Here is a 20,922-nt window from a genome sequence, read left to right on the forward strand (position 1 = left end):
ATAATATTGCTTAGTCTATGCTCCGGTTTCCTGGGAGAGAGAATTTGACAATTCTAATGTAGACTTAGACATAGTATGTCTCCTGGCAGGTTGCCTCCATAGTATTCTGGTAGACATCCCTCGGCCTTGAACCAGACCTTCCCACTCTTCCCATCAGTGCTCTAGGTAGCTAATTAGCTGTATTAAATCAGTCTCTTCCTGCTTAAAATACCTAGGTGGTTTCTGTTCCACAGTATTCTTAGAATGACACCAAGTTCTAGTTCATTTTCTTAAAAATCTACTTGGACTTATACTATCTGTATTAAACCCATTTTATTAGTTCTGTTTTTATTTTACTTATTTTAACATTTTTTATTCTGTATTAGGTAATACAAATGTTTGATTTCTTTGTCTTACTATTTCTGCTGGCAACTTATTGAAGCTGGCCCTTTTCCTCATGTGTCCTGTGATTTTGGAGTGTGGGTTCACATTTGCTGGGCTTTATTGTGGGACTCCTATAAGGTCTGGATACAATGTGTCTCTTCAGATTATATTTGCACTTGATTCTGCCAGTATTCAGAACCTTGGACCATTTTAATTTCTCACCTTGAAAGTCAAACCCTAGATCTGGGTAGACTGTTGACATGGATTCTCGTGGTATATTCCTATTCCCTCCCCTCACACCATTAATTTGTCTTTTATTTTGTAAGTGGATTATTTTTTCTAGTTCATCATTTTACTGAGAGAATAGTCCTTCGAGGTTCCTGATTAGTCTCATCCCAGTTACCTGGTCTGGGTCCAAGTTTTCATCTTCTGTCTACAAACTTAGATTTAATTATTTTGTTTTTCTTATTTATCATATTTCTCTCTCTTCCATATTACCACCACTTATAAATAAATTATTGAGTGGTGCAGAATTCACTCTCATCCTGTTACCCCACAGTATTATCTACTTTTTTTTTTTTTCCTGGAAGGAGATGGAATTTCCATATATAACCTTGTTCTCCTATAAGGTTGATTCATGTTAATGATGTTTCTCTTTCAGTTCTCAGAGTGCTGCTTTTGATATGCAGAGGTGCTAAAATCCTTTGAGAAAACTATAAACTTTCAAATGTTGTTTCTATCAGGAAAATGGAACCTCTGTAAATATTTTAAGCAAGAAGAGATTTAATATAGGGAATTAAATGGATACAAAATCATGGGGGAGCTGAAGGTGCGGGTTCTAGGCGTGGACTCCAGAAACAAATCTGAGAACTAGACAAAACCAGTCCACCAGGTAAGTTGTCTCTTTTGAAGCCCTTGGTGACACTGAATTCCAGACGCTGGAATCCATACGCTGTCACCACTGCCACTTCTTGACATCTAGAAGACTGGAGAACAGTTACCCACAACTGGCCCAGTAATCAGGAACCAGGAATCAACAAGGCTGCTCACTCTTGTCGCTGATGCATGCATCTCTTGGCACATGAGAATCTGGCAAGTGGACACTGGTATAGAAAAAAGCCTCACTTGTCCTCGTCCTTGAGAGCCAGCAGAAACAAACAAAAAGGAAAAATGGCCTCTGCCCCACAACTCTCAACAAGACTTCATCCAGTGGGTGTAACCTAATTTGCAGCCAGAAGACTAGGTGCAATCAATCGCTGGGATGCGTGTTTTCCTCAGCTTTCCAACCTCTAATTAAAAGCAAGGAAGAATGGAAATAAGCAAGCCAGTACACAGAATTTGTCAAATACATGTGTGTGTGTCTGTGTGTGCAAATGCACATATACCGTTTCCCCAAAAATAAGACCTAGCCGGACCATCAGCTCTAATGCATTTTTTGGAGCAAAAATTAATATAAGACCCTGTCTTGTATTTTATTATATTTATACTATATTTTAATATATAAGACTGGGTCTTATAAGAATATAATATAATATAATATTAATACCGGTCTTATATTAATTTTGGCTCCAAAAGATTCATTAGAGCTGATGGTCCGTCTAGGTCTTATTTTGGGGGAAACACGGAGTATAAATTACTACGTATTGGATTTTTTTTTTTTTTAATTTTATTGGGGAATATTGGGAACAGTGTGCTTCTCCAGGGCCCATCAACTCCAAGTCGTCGTCCTTCAATCTAGTTGTGGAGCTCAGCTCCAAGTCCAGTTTTCAATCTTTAGTTGCAGGGGGCGCAGCCCACCATCCCATGCGGGAATTGAACCAGCAACCTTGTTAATTGAGAGCTCGCACTCTAACCAACTGAGCCATCCAGCCACCCCTCCTGCAGCTCAGCGGCAGCTTGTCTTCAATCTAGTTGTGGAGGGCGCTGCTCACTGGCCCATGTGGGACTCAAACCGGCAACCCTGTTGCTTAGTGCTTGCGCTCTAACCAACTGAACCATCTGCCTGCCCCTACTATTGGATTTTTAAAAAGTGGTTACTACCATGTATTTGTGCCATAGTGGCAATTTCTTTTTGTCTCATATTACAAACTTGTAATAAATTTCACCCAGCATTTGATTTATCTAAAGTAATGTGGATACAGATCTACTGGGGTAGAAAAATTTGAGACGTTGATAGAATCTTTCATCTATAGACTTAGCCAGACTACAGTATTCTAGTTCAGTGTTAGCAAATCTTTGGTGTAACACCCTAGCACTGAATTGAATTAGGAGGTATACACTCCTAATATCTGGATATTTAGGGATACACCAGTTTGGCTTTAGCCTTGATATTCAGCCAAATTCAGTTATTTGGCTTTCGGATAGCTGAATAATCAAGTAATTCAATATTTGTGGCATCACTGAAATTGTGTATGAAATTACCTGGTTATGTAGGCTACCAGCAGATCTAATCATTGTTAATGATTCCAGTCATAAACATACGGCATTACATTTAGATTATTAGCATCTGGGTATTCACTTTCAAATAGAGGTAAGCATTCTAGATGAAACCAAATAAATCTCATGAGCTTTCTCAAATAATTCCATTCATCAAAGTATAAATTTGTAATTATTGCAAAATGAAATGTTGCAGTAATTGATCATGAAAGCTATTTTATGTAGAAAACAATGGTTAACACTCCTAATACTGCGTAGGGAAAGGGATTGACAGTTAATAGGAATATTGAGAGAGTAGATGCTTGATAACTTTATGATGAGGATGTGTGTGTGTGTGTATTCTTTTTGAGTCAAGAAAAAAATGTGTGGTTGTTTTGTGGCATTATTTTTGTAATAGATAACTGTAGGTACAAAAGTTGGTACCAAGTAGGGACCTATACAATAAAGAATCTAAAATAATATGGTATTGGCTTTTGAGCAGTAGAGAGTTGAGAAAACTGTTTGTAGAGGATGGAATCATGGTGAGGAAACTGTTTTATTAAGACGCTGCTATGAAACATTCTATACAGCTGCCAGTACTACCTTGGGAAACAAAATATGCCTAATGAACTTTTTTGGCTTTGGGCAAGGATAGTTCCAGGCAAAATGTAGACACCGCCACCTGGTGGCTTTTAGCGGCATAGGCTGAAGTACTACCAAAAAAGAGTTGAGTTTAAAAAAAAAAAGCTGATTGGGTTGTAAGCAGAAGTTAAAGGTAATATATGGAGAGCCAGAGCTACTAAATTAGAAAATAAAACTGTTGTCTTATCTCCAGCCACCCCAGCTATCAGTGTCAAAGTAAGATACGAGCACACGTCAAACATCAAGATTGTGACTATCAGATATTTTGATAAAACTTCTGAGTTAAGATAGTGCTGAGTGGATCTCAAGTGGATGAAAGCCTAAGGGTTTGGTCTCTCAGAAGCCTGATCCAAAAGTAGCAGTGAAAAAATCTAGAGAAGTGTATGTTGGTACCAATTATAGGTATGGCTGTGGAGTGTGTAATGGACCATAACCAGGTAAAGAAAGCTCAAAGTAGTAAAGAAAGGTACTAGCAAGAACACCAACTGCCTGACTAAAAGATCAGTGAAGCTATAAAAATGCCTGCTCTGGGTCCTTGACTTTCTTTGGATAGGAAGTAGCCTGAGAAATTTACTCAGCTGCAAACAAGGGTCATTTCTTCAGAAAAAACAAAGGAAAAGGATGGGGAAAGGAGGACATCTCAGGTAGTGTAACCAAAAGCTGTGGTGAAGAGGGAGTCAAGGAGCAACTCCCAGAGAGCAGGATTGGGGTTTAATCCGGGAACATTTCCCCATTGCCAAAATGGGAGGCCCAGTGTGATATCAGAATTGTTATGAACTAGTGACTGTGCTTCCAAGCTTTCCCTTTCCGATGGGACTGCTTATTGTGGTCATCCTGTTCCTTTTTTCTTATACTGTGTGTGTGTGTGTGTGTGTGTGTGTGTAGGCAGAGGGGAAGGTAACTTGTCTTTTTACTTCATAGGTCTCTGGATCAAGAGGAACTGCATTAGCACTTACCACATAGCACAACATTCTAGACTTAAAGGCTGACACTGGGTCCTGATGATACCAAGGCAGGCGTGGGGAAGTGGAGTGCTGACTAGCCCCTTGTCCCACTACCTTGTTTCACCTTGTTGACGCCAGGTGGGAATGGAGGCCCAGCTCCCCACTGAGCCCTGCCCACACACCAAAGGTGTATTAGTTTCCTACAGCTACTGTAACAAATTACCCCAAATGTGGTGGCTTAAAAAAAGTTTCATTCTCTCACTGTTCTGGGACCAGATGTCTGAAATCAAAGTGTCATTAAGACCACCCTCCTTCTGAGGATTCTAGGGGAGACTCATTGCTTTGTGTCTTCCAGCTTCTGGTGGCTCTACGTGTTCCTTGGTTTGTGGCTGTAGAACTCCCATCTTTGCCTCTGTCCTCACATGGCCTTCTCTTCTCCACCTGTGTCCCCACCGTCTATCTCTTATAAGGACATTTGTGATTAGATTTAGGGTCTACCCAGATAATCCAGGATCTCTTTTTTTTTTTTTTTCAGGATCTTATTTTGAGGCCCTTGACTTACATCTGCAAAGATCCTTTTTGCAAATAAGGGCACATTCAAGGTTCCAGGGATTTGACAGGGACATACCTTTTAGGGGCCACCATTCAACATACACAGGGAAACCACGGGTGCTAGGTGGGAATGGAGGCTCAGCATCCTGCTGGGCCTTGGTGACCCCAGGGATCAGGGGAGGGCAGTGGAGTTGGATGGTGACTAGCCCTTCTTTGCACTAACTAGTTCAGTTTTGTTGCTGCCAGGTGAGGTGGAAGCTCACTTTCCCACGGGACCCCACTGGTACTACCCCAGTAGGGATATCAGAGCACTGTGCTGGGTAGATGACAGAAAACCACCTCCCTGCTTGCTCAGCCTGCACCACCTGGAAGGTAATTAGAGTGCTGTCGGCTTTTGCCAGGTAGAGGATGGAAGATGAGCTCCCTGCTCAACCTTGCCGACACCACAGGGTGGGGTGTCAGAGCACCACCACCTGCTTCTGTGGGACAGGGACGAGGGGGGGGGGTCACCTCTCTGCTTTGTCCCACTGAAACCGGAGCAGGAGGTCGGTGTAATTTTTAGGTTGCTGTTCAGCTGGTGTAGGCTGGGTATCGTCAGAAAGATTTTTATTCTGTAGGCCACCCTTTTGTTAGCAGCCACTCCTATGGCTTGGAAGAACAGGCTTTTTTTTGAAGCTTTTGCTCTTTCTGCCTGTTGGTGGTTCCAGGTTGGAAGCTTCTGCAGCGCCCCGTCCGGAGCCTACCGGAGGCAATAAGGAAATGACTCACCACTATGTCATTTCTCAAGTGTCAAAGGTCCCAGGAAGTTTGCCTTCTTTCTACCTCTGCTTGTTTGTTGTGTTCTGTGCAGGGTCCTTGCGAGGAATGAGCTACTGCATGTTGGCCAGAAACCAGAATTGATTCATGACTCGTTCCATTTTAAATTCTAGATATCTTTGGTCATAATTCTAGTGGCATTCTTTTCAAGTTTTACGTTCATGTTTCCTACAATTATCAATCTAAACAGTAAGTGAAGGAAAAACAATTTAAAATGTATTTTTAACTTCAATTAATGTTGACCTGACCATACATGCTTTCTTATTGATTCTTTTGCAGAACAATTTCCAGGGAAAAAAGCAAAAGACAAAAGTGCATTAAGAACACTTGTTACTTAACATCATTCTTCTGTGGGATTAAAAACTATATTTAATGCTGTTCTTTTATACAACTACGGGTTCTTATTTTCACAAAGTACCTTCCGTAACCTGTACAAGAATCCTGCCCAGAATAGTTTAACAGCGTTGATGCATCTTGACTTAGAAGCAAACTGCAGCAGCTGCCACATATGCGTTCATGTGGCCTCATTTCTTCTTTGGGAATGATGAATGACCGCAGTGCTGATGTCTGTGTCCCGAGGCAGCTTTGTATGTCTTTATTCCATCTTTTGCATTGAGGATGAAGCTCACTAAATTGGAAGGCATGGTTGCTTCAACTATCGAAGGGGATAATTTTCCTCTCATTTCTGTCTGGACAAACATCACTAGTTTGGAATGTGCCGGGTTCCTGTGAACAAAGGAAGAGGTAAAAATATAAAGAGTTTTTAGACTTATCTGTTAAATGTACAAGCTAATAGAAAGCAGGAGTCTTGTCTTATTCACTTCTAAGTACCTCCACAGTACTCATGATAGGATACGTGGTTACTGAAGGAAGGAAGGAAAAAAAGGTGGAGTGATTTTCACTCATAAACATTTTACATAAAAATGTTAAGTAGTCAGATTATGTCTTAAAGTCTTCAGTTTAGTCTGCTTTTTCTTTTTGTCATATTGACTTTTTTTAAATTACAAAAGTAATATATGCTTATGAAAATTTAAATACACAATTTTTGTAATTATTGTACTTATTCTGTTCCCCAGAGATAATCTAGTTTTGACTATATCTTTTCAGACTATTATCTATGTATATACAGATAGCATACATATGTACTCCACATACACATTTTTGTTTTTACAAAAATGAGATATTTTTCTGTAACTAATCTTATTTTTTTATTTTGTTACTGTTAAAGTTGTACATATTTTTAAATTGATAATGTAATGGTGGGTTTCAAGTTGTTATGGTGTTTGGAGTCTACTGGATAGCTTTATAAGCGCACTATAACTATAACAATTTCTAAAAAGTGTTAATATTTAGAGTATGTCAAACATTGCACCCTCTTAATTTAATCCTGTGAAAAATTTTAATATCAATATTAAAATATGCAAGGTACCATATAGTTCCACAAAATGAGAGAGATGACCACTGTTCCAACAAACCACGTGAGCGTCCCTTTTCTTCCCCCCTCCTCTGCAGAGCTTAGACTATTCTTAGGGTGCTGCATATGGCTGAAGTGAGAATACTCGCTAGCAGTTTGCATGGTCTTAAATGTCTATTTGAGTTTACTAGGGCTTTACACACTTAAGAAAGCCTTTCCAGTGTTTACTGGAGACTACCTTTACTACTGATAATATGTTTTATAAGTTTACTACACGACTTGTTTACAAATGTTGGCTGTCCAAAATGTTGGGTTGCAAGGCAAGAGAAGGCACAGAAGAATCACTTTTTTGTCAGTGCCTTTTTCTGAAACAATGAATGAGACAATATCTTTTCTCCAGCAGGATGCTAGGCAGAGTTCCCACACTAGATGGAAGATCTGGATCAGAGCTTTTGTCCCGTTTTTTGCAGTGGTAAGGGAAAGTGGACAGGAAAGTGGTAAGGGAAAGTTTGCCTGTGAAGTCCAGTGTCAGCTGTGCAGCTTCCCTATCCGCATGCCTGCCAGCCCATTTCACCCCTCTGATTTGGAGTGGTAATCCTTCCCTTGTTTTGCTCTCTCCTGCTGTGGCCAATAAAGTCTTGGCCCTAGATTCACACACCATCGTCTTCTGCACTAATGACCCTGTCCCTTAATGCAAATGATTGTGAATTTCTAGTAGTTCTCTAATTTGGTGGTGAAAACATGAAGGAATGCAAGTCTAAAATGTGATTTTATTTTGATTACCTTGACTTAAATATTTTCTTTCTCATATTGAGAGGTTTGTATCTGACCAATATAAAGTTTTTACATCTGTTTTTATGTGCCAGCATCTTTTACTGAATATAAAATCATTTACAATAATTAAAACTTAAGGAATTTGTGAAAGGATACACACTCAATTAATGTATATGCATTTACAGAATGTATATTGTATGTTACCATTTTATTATCCCTAGGCTGGCCATCTGTAGGCAATGGCTCATCTCTGATTTCTCCATCTCTCCCCTTAATCTGAATTTACCTATTGGATGTCTCATTTCTGCAGGTATCTGTTCTCAGTAGTTAGTCTATTGGAAAGAATTCATTCAAAATAAAACATTCATTGCTGAGAAACGTAAGTGTATTATAATTCTAGGGAAATTTATTTTTAATTCACAAAAATTCTTTAATAAGTCACAGAAGTGACTGTAATGGAGAAATATGAAACACCAGGTTAGGGTTAACCAGTGTGTGTGATTAGTCCCAGAAACCTCTAATCATACTTTATAGGGAATTATCTTTTCTGGTTATACTTAAAATGAAAATACGTATAAAAATTATTTTAAAGATCACATTTAGGGGCATTTTTTTCCCCCAATAGAATATGCTGATATATATTTCTACCGATGAATTAGGAATCCTTTGGTTAACAAATCACAACTTGAACTAAAAAACTGTTAAAATAAATGCAAATAACACTTACTCTTGCAGCGGTGAACATACATAGCCACAAGCATGGTTATAACCACGGATATAATTTGACGACGGAGGATATGCTGGAAAATCCACACTTCTGGCTAAGTGATTTAAAAAAAAAATTAAAATGAAACCTATTTCACAAAGGTAAAAAATTCTATTTCCAGTAGCACATTTTTAAAAATGTATGACAAAGCTTTCAATTTAACCTATTATCAGCATTGACATTAATTTTATACATATGCATATGTTTGTACATATCAATGTGTACCAAGGTCAAAACTGAGAAAACACCAGTCTGAGCACAATTGTCCTCTCAAACTTTTTCATGCTAGTATTTCTAAAGATGCTATTACCTTTTCCATACAGGAAAAAATGTTAAAAGTATCATTTAATTTCTTTCTGAGATTTGAAGGAAAAGAAGAAATCATACAGAAAAAGGATTATTCTATTAGGGTTTATAGATTTTTTTTATTGTTAATAATTTTTAAAATAAAATATTTGATGTGTTTATTTGGTCGGTCAATATAGTTTAAGTGCTCTTTTCTGCTAGTTCCCTAACTTCAAAGTATAACTAAAAATCAGTAGAATTTGTTTTAGGAGTTATGCAGTATAACTGTATTGTATATGAATGTAGAAGGGAGGTCATTTGATTATGGTTAAGTTTATGATAATTATATACTCTTTCTAAAAAATATTTTAAAATATATTTATTCTGTGCAACTGAATCCTCTTGTCAAATAAGATGGATTTTCCTATTAATTTTAACATAAGCCATCAATTCTGTGGGAAGTACAGTGTTAAACACTCGCTTAAGCCTAGCTTAGAAGACAGATGTGGTTGAATGAATTTTCCATTTTCATGGCCTGTTTCATCATCTCAACAAAGCCTATTAGGTTGGCATAATTGTATTGCCAGAAGTGATATTAACATATATTTTCTCTGTTTAAAATGTGGAGATTATGTTTGTCTTTAAAACAAAATTTGTTATATTCTAAGAACAAATATGAGTCCTCTGGGAGGCATATTGGGTGGTAGCACAGATTTTGAAAAATCAGAAAGATTTGAGTTTTAATTCTGGCTCAGCTGCTTACTGCTACGTAACTTATTTTCTGTGAACTTCAGTTTACTTACTAAGTGAGATAAAGCATGCAAAACATTTAGCTCAAAGGAAGGTGCATAGTAAGCTAAACAAAAGCAAAAGAAACATTAAGAAGAAAACTATCAATATTTATTGATAATTCATTCAAAGAAATTGCTTAAAGCAATTTAAGTACTGAACACTGAATGAGTGAAAAATTACTACTATTTGTTCATTCTTAACTTCCATACTTCTTTTTTACCACTAAAAATGAGACAGAAATGGTCTGCTTTCAAAACACAGAAAATAACAGATCTATGATTCAGACAGTATTTTATGTTGTAGGCAGTGAATACATTTTTTTTAATCTGCCCTCATTTAAAAAAAAAATGAGACAACTAAATGACAACTACATGAAATATACAGAGGGTGCCCAAAACATGTATACACATTTTAAGAAAAGAAAAACTATTAGAATTGTAATTATACCGATAACAAAAGATGAATACAAGTCATGTTGGACCCCTGCAATGACAAGAGGTGCTCAAAGTGGTTACCATCAGCATAATTTTAATACAGTTTTTTCCTTTCTTAAAATGTGTATACACTTTTTTGGCACCCTCTGTATGAGACAACTATAAGAAAGTGACGAACATCAGTCCTCAGTGGTATGCTGCAACAAAGCTCACCATGTGCGTGAGTGCTATTAGCAGAGCTATGACTCCATCAGGACTCTGAAACTTAGTACTACAGACATACCAGAGTAACTGAAACCTTGTTGGGAAATAATAATGAATAACACATAACTGCCTCTATCCCCAAGTAGTTGACAGGAGGAATTCAGATAGTAATGGTGAGATTAAATTGAATTCTAGAGAAAACTAGGGCTCTGGGCCACTATCCTACCAAAATCCCTTCACCAGACTTATCTTGAGTTGTTGGGGTCCAAAGGTCTTTGTGGTATGAACTGGTTTGTTTTCAGTGAATAATGCAAGTTAGGAAATGGTTGCACATTGTATTTTTACAGAGGGAGACATATTTTGGGGGGCCAAGCATATAGCTAAATGTGCTAAAGAATTATCAGTATATTTATGTGAAGATTCGGGAATTGTATCAGTACTGAATATGCTCATTCTCTACAATTCAAATATAAAAAAAAAATCTAAAGATTACTTTTGTTTCTTAGTAGTTTTTAAATGTCTGCTCCAAAGTTTTAGCCAACAAGAGTGTTTGTACTCAGTGCTGCAGGCTATATGCTGCAAAAAGGCCAGTAGGAGCCGGTAATCATTGACTATGATACGCTAAACGGCATCTCCAGAGTTGGGTAAAACACCAGACTTGTCTACGTTATGCATGTATTTATTAATCTCACTAAGCAAATAAAAAAATAATTAATTGAAAATATATTTCTTATGAAATGTGAGTTAAAGGAAAAACATTTATTAATGACTCATACTATTATAATTCTGAAATATGGGCAAAATGTTTCAACTTACAGCTGATAACATTCATATTCCCTTCGTAGCGCTTGAAGTACACTAAGTCGATAAAGTCTCGGGGGGAAATTGAGCCCATAGCAAAACTTTGTGTGATGGTATGACATATGAATGTGTCCTGAAACAAATCAAACCATAAAGATTGCAGCAGTTATTTAATATCTCTTCTTTGTATTCTTCCCCAAAGAATTTCACTGCATAAAAGTCTGGCCACTATTTGGAAAAAGCAGGGCTTTGAAGTTTTAAACTTATCACCAAATCAGCTTGCATTTTCAGTGTTGAAGGATCATTAGACCGATAACTAAGTGCAGGGCAACAAAAGGAAAAACAAGTGGGACTACATCAAACTAAACAGCTTCTGCACAGCAAAGAAAAGCATCAACAAAATGAAACGACAACCAAGAGAATGGGGGAAACTATTTGTACATCATACAGCTGATAAAGGGACCCCAGATTTCCTGATTCCCAGTACAGTACCATTTCTACTACTCCACATTGGCGAGGTAATATATTCTGAAAAGTATATTGATTTAACACCTATGGTGTAAGGCCTAAAATTAAATGACCAGTATTATGTGCTGGCAAGACAACTGGTGGAATAAGGAGGAAAAGTTCCTCTCCAGAGTCTGTTCCCGCAGATAAGGACCCTTAGCCAAACAACCCTCCTTATCAACAGGATCAGGCACAGTTCCTACTTATCCCTGAGCAGTGGGTTTTCAGTCCCCTGCGAGCCTGGACAATTATTCTAAAACCAATAGCATCCACTTGCATGAATCGGGGTCACCTCAATCTACTGATACTATAAAGCCTGCCTCGTTGGTTATTCACTCTGTTCCTGAGTGCAACTCCCATGTCACACAGCATGGCATGGTGTGTCCCTGAGAGTCTAACCACGCTACTCCATGATTTTGCTGCCTCAGCATCCATTTGGTTGGGCCAAGCAGCCTGCCGTGGCCTTAAACGGACACTCGCCTCCTCAGGCAAGTACGTGCCCTAGATAACAGCCCAAACTCACAAGCAAATGCAGGTTCCTGATAGGACTTTCCAACAGCCCTGTGTTCAGCAGTCTCCCATGCCTCCCCCTTCTCCTTGTGAGCCCCTTAGATAAGCTCCTCCATGGAGCTTACCAAAACCCTGCCCTTTTTGGTTTGAATTGACAGATCAGGCCTTAACCCTGGAACCTCAAAGCACGCTACCCACAGACCCTAGGAAAGGCATGGCCTTAGGTCCTGCGTGTCTGCCTTGAGCTCCCTGGGTGGCCCCTTGAGGCTTGCTGTGTACTTCCTCCAGGACCTGTGAGTGACAAACTTCTCTATTTCAATTTCTCTTGTGGTCTTTTGTTGAAACATGGCTCACCATTCGGCACCCTATGCTCCACTTCACAAATGTTAATTTAACAAAGTCATAGAAGCCCTCTCCTGGGCTGTGATTAATCGTTAATAAGCTGCTGGTGATCTCACTCGTGGAGTGTTGGGTGTCATGTTTGCCCACCGCTTTAATCCTAGCGCAGGAATCCCTCCCTCACCAATGGGGTGAATGAGTCATTAAAATACACCCGATGATGAATATTCACAGGAAGGTAAGAAAACTCTTTCAGGGTAATGCTATTCAGAGATACTGTGGTATACTGTAAAGGGCCTGGAATTTGGAATCAGATCGGTATAAATCCTGGTCGTACCATGTACTGCCTGTGGTGACCTTGAGCAAGTCACATAGCTTCTCTGTTTTCAAGTTTTCTCATGCCAAGTCTAGTATTCTTTCCATTATTACAGCTGACTTGCAGCCAACAGCAGAAATATCTGAGATGCTAACAGAACTGTATAATTAGTATCACACAATCGTGAATGAAACAGTCCGATGTTTGGATTTTCATGTCATGGACCACGTGTCTCAAACTGAATGTTCAAATCCCAAGAGGATCATGATGATATGTTTCTTTTGTGGATAGGAACAGCAGCACATCTCTGTGAGATGAAACCTTCCCGGGCTTTTCTACAACCTCTCCTACTCCCAGACTTTACAATCAGTCTACTAAAAGGAGGTAAAAGTTAAGCTAAAGAATTCTAAACAAATAAGAAGGTGAGAGACTTATTTGTCTCATTCTTCCTCTCTCATTTCATTCATTTTTTTCCTCCTCCTGAGCTTTCTCTCTACCCTCACCTCATACTGATCTTTTCTTCTCCCCCCTTCTAAGGCCTACGTGCCTCTATGACTTTAACTTTCTACAACAATTACCCATATTTTCTTTTCTCTGTTTTTATTCTCCCTATCTGTTTAACTGAGATGATGTATTTGTTTCTAAAACCACAACCATCTACACGTTATTTCAGACTTTATCCTCACTCTTAAAAGTTACATGCTGTTTGTTTGTAAGTCCCTATAAGATGTGTCTACATTGTTCCTGTTATCTAATGTCTTATGAATAATATAAATCTACTGACTTCCATTAACAAGGCAGGCTTAGTCTTTTTTTTTTCCCCCACCTAATGTAGGAGAATCCATGAGTTCGTCTCCTCACAACCAAAGGCACACATCTCAAGAGAGCTGACCAGCTTCACTCTGTGGTATGCATTCAAAACAGAATGAGGCTAATTGGAATTAAACTCTTGAGTAATAAAAAGATGTCAACTCAATTTGAATCTATAAAATATGAAGTGTCTACATAATATAGGTTTAATAAACTCAAATCACTAAGATATAAAACTAAAACTAATACAGTAAAAGTCCAAAATTAACATATTACCGAATCAATCTTGTGTACCATATTGTACATTTTCAATGCTTTATCCCATGTAACTCTATTTTCAGGTTTGTAGAGGAAATCAGATAGTTTACATATTGGTTCTGGAATTACGCCTTCAACACGGTATCTATAGTTAACAAAATAAAGAAAATTCAAAATTTAACAAGTTTCATCTAAGTTGACTAATTTACCTAATAACAGTAAAGAAACCTTGAAGGTAATATCAGCAATTCAAAACACTAATACTCAATTGGAAGTGGCAAAGTTAATTTAAATATGCATTGCAATAATTAATATAAATTATTTAAAAATTCATTTTTCTGCAAATTTTTTTAATAATGTTTCTATAGTTGTCTTTCCAAAGGGGCTACTTTCACTTAGGATTTTTCTAAAATCTTTCTCATAAACACTTACCTGCTGTATTTATCATAGGTCAACAGTAACTGATGAGAAGTTTGTGTGCTTATGCAGTATCTTGTGGCCCTAATTCCTAATTTGAGGATGTAATGTGGTCTAAACCAGAGGTCAGCACACTTCTCAGTAGAGGCGAAATGGTAAATAATTTAGGCTTTGTGGGCTGCTCAGTCTATGTTGCAACTATTCAACTTTGCTAGTGTGGCAGTAAAGCAGCCATACACAGTATAGAATGAATGGGCATATCTCTGTTACAATTAAACTTTATTTTTAGACCCTGACTTTTGAATCTCATTTTTCACACGTCAGGATTTGGACAAATAACTAACATTTTTGTTTATCCATCAATGAAATTGGGTTTGCTTATCCATCAATGAAATTAAGACAATGTGAGAAAACTGGATTAAAACCCACTATTTAGCAGAAGATTGTTATATGCAAATGAAGTCTGAATAATATTGGCAAATGAAATCTGAATAATATTGGCTATTACTCTCTCTCTGTTAATCATTCTTTCCAAACTAAGGGAATAGGTTAAATAAAATCAAAATTTTAAACCTCTAAAAAGTTAAAATTTCTGGAGGAAGTGAGAAAAAAAACAAAACAAGTGCTATTGTTACGGAAAATAGTTGTCATATTTATGAAGAGTTCTTCCTCTGACCCTTTGTTTTTAGATTTGGTAAACAAATAAGGAATTCATTAGACTATTTATTCATTTCTCTTTAAAAGCTCAGTTGGTCTCTAATTTTCTCTATGAGATATCCTCAAATATTTTTAGTATGTCAGGTTTTCTTTCTTCAGACATAACTTGGCTGAGTTCAGGCATCCCCAGAGCCACAAACAAATTAGCAAAGGAATGATGTCTTATTGGCTCAAGAGACTCAAGTATAATCTCTGACCCATCACCAACTGAACAATAAGCTATTCTGACAACTATAAAATAAAATCATACTCATTGCTGGTGGTCTGGAAGAATGTGTGTATGCCCAAGGTTGTGCCTTCTGAGTAATGACCGGTGACACAACTTCCAAGCCACCAGTCCCTGGCTAAATGCAGGGCAAAACCATAAAAAACTCCTTGAACTGTGTGAAAACAGTCTCCAGAGAGGTAAGCAGGAGCTAGAATAGTGCCTTGCAGACCGTGATAGAGGGTTTGCATTTTATATCAGACGCAATGGGAAGGCATTAGAAGATTTGGGGCAAGGAAATGACAATCTGAATTATACATAAGAAGCCTACTTTGGTCATTGTGTGACGAATAGGATGTAGTTGGTAAGAATAGATACATGGAGTCCATTAGGAATTAGTGAAATGATCCAGACAGGAGATGGTGGCATGCACTAGGATGGGAGCAGGAAGATAATGAAAAATCACTTCTCTCTGTACATATCTAGTCAATTAGAGCTTCTATTAGAATCTGAGGTCATCCATTATCTTGGCCTATGTTTTACAAGCATGTTCTTGGTCAAAATATTTGGAAAAGTTTGATTTAAACAGGTTTCTTTAGGATTTCTCTGAACTTTAGAGTGAATCTCCAACAAGAGAATATAGTCTGGAGTGTTTTGAAAAAGTTATTTGACAATCATCCCATTTGCAGGATTACATTTATCAGATACTAGTTTGGCAAAGTGCATTTGACCATACTATCCATCCCAACGTGTATAACATTTTACACTCAGTTGTCCATTATAAATTCATATGCACGTTTCTTGCTTTGATTATTTACAACTCATTAAATAAAACCGTGAAGCTATGTTTTGAAGTACTGGAAAAAAATTAAGCTTCCCTACTTTTTTTCCCTTAATTTGACTGCGGTCTCTCTTTCTTCTCACTCCAGGCTGGGGGAGGTAAACTTTCCACTGAGGCAGATTGACCTGACCAACATGTTCAGATTGATTTCCTTTGTAAGAAGCTAAATATCTGCCATAGCTGATTTAGAATAATATAGATATTTTGAAAAACACAAACTGTTGCAATCATACTCTCCTTCTGTACATAAACATGGCAAATTCAGAAGAATCAGTGGGTTGTGCTTGAGAGAACAAGCATGCAAAATTGAGTTTCATGTATCTTTCATCGATCTTAATTTTTAAGCTGTGTTTGATATTCATTGGACTATAGCTCAATTATAAAAAAGAATTAAGAGTTTGCCTGAACCAGTGTGTAACAGACAGCCTCTAAAATGGCCCCCAGTGATCTCTACTTCCTGGTATTCACACACTTGTGTAATCCCCTTCCCCTGAGTTAGGGCTGGACCTAGCAATAAATTTTATGTATAAACTACATAACAAAATTATTCTTATAATAAACTGAATATTGTAAAAGTCATGGGAAGTCACTTCCAAGATCAGGTGGCAGAACAACTCTGGCCCTCTGTCTTGTTTGCTTTTTCTTGCTCTCTCCTAGAGCCCTCCCTCCGAGGCGAGCAAAGTGCCATGTTGTGACAGCCCTATGGAGAGGCCCATGTCAAGGAACTAAGGAAGGCTTCCAGCCTAGAGCCAGCAAGGAACTGAGGCCCTCAGTCCAACCAGCCCACGGGGAACCGAATCCTGCTAACCACCATGTAAGTGAGCTCAGAAGCAGAGCTGTATTCAGATGAGACCTACTTCCTTGAAGGCAGCCTTGTTAGAATAGTTGAAGCAGAGTCGCCAAGCTGATCTACACCTGATTTCCGACCCAGAGAAACCATGAGATAATATCTGTCTGTTAAGTCACTAAGATATAGGGTAAGACATTGTGCATCAATAAATAACTAGTATTCAGTGTATATAAATTTCACTTAAAATGTGAGTGCAGAAAGTTCCAGTGTTTTTCATCTGTTCAGTTTTGCATGTAAGAGTAAAATACCGCTGATAAAAAAATTTCAATAAAGCTTTAAAACAGCCTAATTGAGGCTATTCTTTGAATGGCTCTGGGCATTTTGTATAGCACTTTGCTAGTAAACACCCAGGAAGTATTTGTAGAATGAATAAATAACTTCCAAGGTTTATTTGATGTACAGGGTGCTGTCTACATTGATCTAATATGTGAGGGTCCGAAAAACTACAATATCCAAGTATATTCCCCTTATATGCTTGAAATTGACCTTACCTCAGCCTATTTTTGAAAGTGCCACTGTTAGACTCATTATTTAGATAAAGGTAGGGATGATCTTCCTGAAATTTATTAAAACGAATAGGAGAAAGCATACCAGCTCTGTCCTATAGTAAAATATTAGACTGAACACACAAACACAAGATAGGTAAATTTTAGTCAGATGAAAAATGGGCGAGAAACAACATAAAATGAAGTAGTTGAAAGAAGGAGTGGAATCTTAAAAAAAAAGAAATTGAATAATATTTGGTTTCCTTAATAACATGATGATCTTATGGCATTAGTGTGATATCATGAGCAATAAATAAATGAACAACTCTTAAAAATAAGGTTAAAAATGTCAGCACAGTTTCCCTTAGTGTATTTATATTTGAAATAACAGGGTCCTCAAAAATATCCTTAAAAGCAGCTTACAGAAAAATATAACATATATCAGAAAAAGAAATAAATTGGGGAAAGAAACTATTTTCAGTGGTTCATTTAATGGAAAAGTGAAGTGTTTAAAAGACCACAATATACTACTGTTAGCAAGAAAATACTAATCTATTTTTATAGTAATTATTTCTTGAAGTGGAAATTACCTATCCTAGTGAATTATTCAATAAAAGGGATTTTTTTCCTGATTGTCTTCAGGTTTAAAAATGATTAGATAGTACATAATTGCTCTATTTTATAAATATAATTTCAACCTAATAACTTTATTATTAATTTCTATTTCCTGATCACTAGCAAATAATGTGTTATCACTAATGAAGCAGAATTAAATTCTACATACATCAGTGCCACTGATTATGTCAAAACAATGATTGTAAGTAGGAAATTGTACTCACAGATTTCCGTAGAATTTTTTAGAAGGCTTGCTGGAAACAGTTACTTTTTTCTCAAAGGGGAACAAAAATCCACAAATAAATTAGCTATCAGATACAGAAAAAAAGGAAAAACAAAAAACAAAACAAAACGAAAATCCAAAGTAAAAATATATGTTTTTGTTGTAAAAAAAAAATTTTGAAAATATCTGCACAATGAATTGTTTCTTATTAAAAGACAAACTCTTGAAATATATTTAACTTGTTTTCTTACTGAAATTTTAACCACTTTCCAGCCTGTTGTATCTTGATTGTAACCTAAAATTTCTTGAGCAGTTTGCTGGGCAATTGCCTTATAGTCCATCTACCTGCAAAGTTTTAAAAACAAATAATGGGTAAAAATGTAATCATACAAAACATTTTAAAATGCTGTATTACATTTTGATACTATTTCTACAGTGCCCATAGTGAGTGGCAAAGGCAGGATTTGAATCCAGCTCTGTGTTGTCACGTTCTTTCCACCATACCAGCCAGCTTCCCCTAACTGAAAAGTGAATGATGGGCCAGAAGACCAATGAAATTCCAGCTTCCCGAACTCATTCACAGCAGAAACAATACCCTGCTCAACTGTTTTTACCATCCCTAACCCTGGGTAAGGGTTCAGTAAATGTGTTTAAACTAAACCACCACTCACCAGCAGCTATATTATTTTGGATAAATTGCTTAATTTTTGAACTTCAATTTTCACATCTAAATTGGGGATAATAATATCTATCTCATGGGGTCATTATAAGGATTAAGGGAGTGATCAAAAAAGTTAGTTTCTGTTCTTAAAATGGACATTTAAAGCTACCTTTAAAAAAACTCTCCATAGAGTTGCCTCAATAAACCTTCTTAAATTATCAGAACGTCTTCCTTAGCTTTCACCTAAAGCTCTTTAGGTTGGAACATAAATCTATTTTCTCTTGTTTAGTTCTCAGGAACGAATGACACTTAGTTATATCCATATTTGAAAAACTTTCTTAAACCATTATAACTCCTCTTTCCTCATAGATTCTTGGTTTCTTTACCTTTTCTAATAGATCTAGTCCAGGATTTTAATAACTATTGGGACTTTCCTCCAAATCCTCATGGAGATCTTCATACTTCTTAACCTGTGAAGGTACAAAATGGAAGTAGAATTATTTTGATCCATGAATTATGTCAATATATCTGATAATTTCCTTTATGTTTTCCCAGAGTCCTTTATTTACAATCTATGTCCTCATTAGGAAACATTTGCTATCTATACCCCAAGGTGGAAGAAAAGGTTAGTACCTAAGAGAAACGTTCAAGATACTGCCTGGGTGGAGTGTGCATAATAAAAGGTCTAACTTTTTAACTTCATGCCATTAACAATCCTTGCCAGGTCCCGACCTGGGCTTGTTCCAGCATAAATAACACAGTTCTTTATTTCCTATCAGAAATGTACTTGCTGTTGACTGAGCTAGGAATTGAATTGCACAGGTGATTGGAAAATAACCGCTAGAGTGTAAACTCCTGCAGGTACTTTGTCTTATTCATTTTCAAATCATCTAGCACTTAACTGCCACAATAAAGGAACCACTCAACTGAATTTTATAGCTTCTGGACTTTTTCGTTTGCTAAGAAAAAGGGGAAGGTTAAATTTAGTGGGCTAGAGAGGTTGAAAGACGAGTAATCAGCAAGACTACAGTTGTATTACCTGGTGATGTAACATCGGATGAGCTGGAACATATTCAGGTGGAGTAATCAAGGATAATCAAGGATAATCAAGGACCCATAGGGCCAGTGGAAAACAAACATAAACCAATATTGAGATGGCATCTTTTTTGGATACACCATTTGGTTGAAACTGTATTCTTCGCACCTCATATCCTGTCCCAGCCTTGTAGACAGGTTCACACATGTTGTTAGTGGGTCTTTACATCTGTTTGTATAATCTCCCACTTTCTGGGCTGCCTGACTGGATGCCCACTCCGTGCTGGGTCACTGCCATTCTTCCTGGGAATCAAGGTTCCCAAGAAGTTTGTTAAATCCCACCCCTGGCCAAACTCCCCTCCTCCAATTTCGCATCTACTTTGAGTGTGAGGGGCTGGCTGGAAGCCCAGGAGGGTCGAGCTCAGAGATAAAAATGGGGAAGGCACGGAGGAGGGAGGAGGGAAGGAAGAAAGCGTCGGGGGAGATGTCCCCCGCCCTTCTGGCCGAGATGGTGTCTTATCCTGGGAGGGGTGCTCTGAAAGCGGGGAGGCCGAGCTTGGAAGGACTGGGGAGATGGAAGTGGCTCTCGGCAACCGAAACGTCAGCCACAAGGGCCCCGAGTCTCCTTCCCCACCCGATCCCCTCACACAGTCCCAGGAGCCCGCCGGAGGCTCAGCGCAGACTGGCGGCAAATAGCGGTGACGGAAGTGGGGAGGGCGTGCGCGGCAGCGGCGCGGATATTGGCTAGAAACCCCACCCCAAAAAGATGGAAAGGGAGAAACTACACTCCCCAGCAGGCAGTGCGACCTCACGCCCCGCGACGTCCCCGCTCCCCTCCGGCCACCGCCCCTCGCCCCTCGCCCAGCTTGCCCCGCCGCGCCCGAGCGTCACGCATGCGCACCGCAAGCCCGCGCCATGTTGGGTCAGTTTG

General features: G+C 38.1%; 1 protein-coding gene and 1 long non-coding RNA gene across 3 annotated transcripts; one reads left to right on the top strand and one right to left on the bottom strand.

Annotated features, from left to right (window-relative positions):
- Positions 1–5,854: 5,854 nt before the first annotated feature.
- Positions 5,855–20,912, bottom strand: STARD6 (StAR related lipid transfer domain containing 6). 2 transcript variants are annotated; one of them, XM_033087689.1, is made up of 10 exons: positions 20,893–20,912; positions 20,133–20,294; positions 19,996–20,018; positions 19,343–19,426; positions 18,547–18,640; positions 18,297–18,346; positions 13,961–14,087; positions 11,218–11,335; positions 8,648–8,741; positions 5,855–6,458 (listed from the first exon to the last, which is right to left on the bottom strand). In XM_033087689.1, the coding sequence occupies exons 5-10, from the start codon at positions 18,634–18,636 to the stop codon at positions 6,257–6,259; spliced, it is 681 nt and encodes a 226-aa protein (XP_032943580.1). In that variant the 5' UTR covers positions 18,637–18,640; positions 19,343–19,426; positions 19,996–20,018; positions 20,133–20,294; positions 20,893–20,912; the 3' UTR covers positions 5,855–6,256. The 2 variants fall into 2 exon arrangements, with proteins under 2 accessions (XP_032943580.1, XP_032943579.1); XM_033087688.1 differs by lacking the exons at positions 20,133–20,294; positions 20,893–20,912 and having other exon boundaries at positions 5,856–6,458; positions 19,996–20,059.
- On the top strand, positions 12,303–17,053 carry LOC117011911 (uncharacterized). The gene is made up of 3 exons (XR_004421074.1): positions 12,303–12,512; positions 13,166–13,296; positions 16,780–17,053. It is a non-coding gene; the product is annotated as an uncharacterized LOC117011911 (long non-coding RNA).
- Positions 20,913–20,922: the final 10 nt, after the last annotated feature.

This window comes from Rhinolophus ferrumequinum, chromosome 19, assembly GCF_004115265.2.
Source record: "Rhinolophus ferrumequinum isolate MPI-CBG mRhiFer1 chromosome 19, mRhiFer1_v1.p, whole genome shotgun sequence".
Taxonomy (NCBI): domain Eukaryota; kingdom Metazoa; phylum Chordata; class Mammalia; order Chiroptera; family Rhinolophidae; genus Rhinolophus; species Rhinolophus ferrumequinum.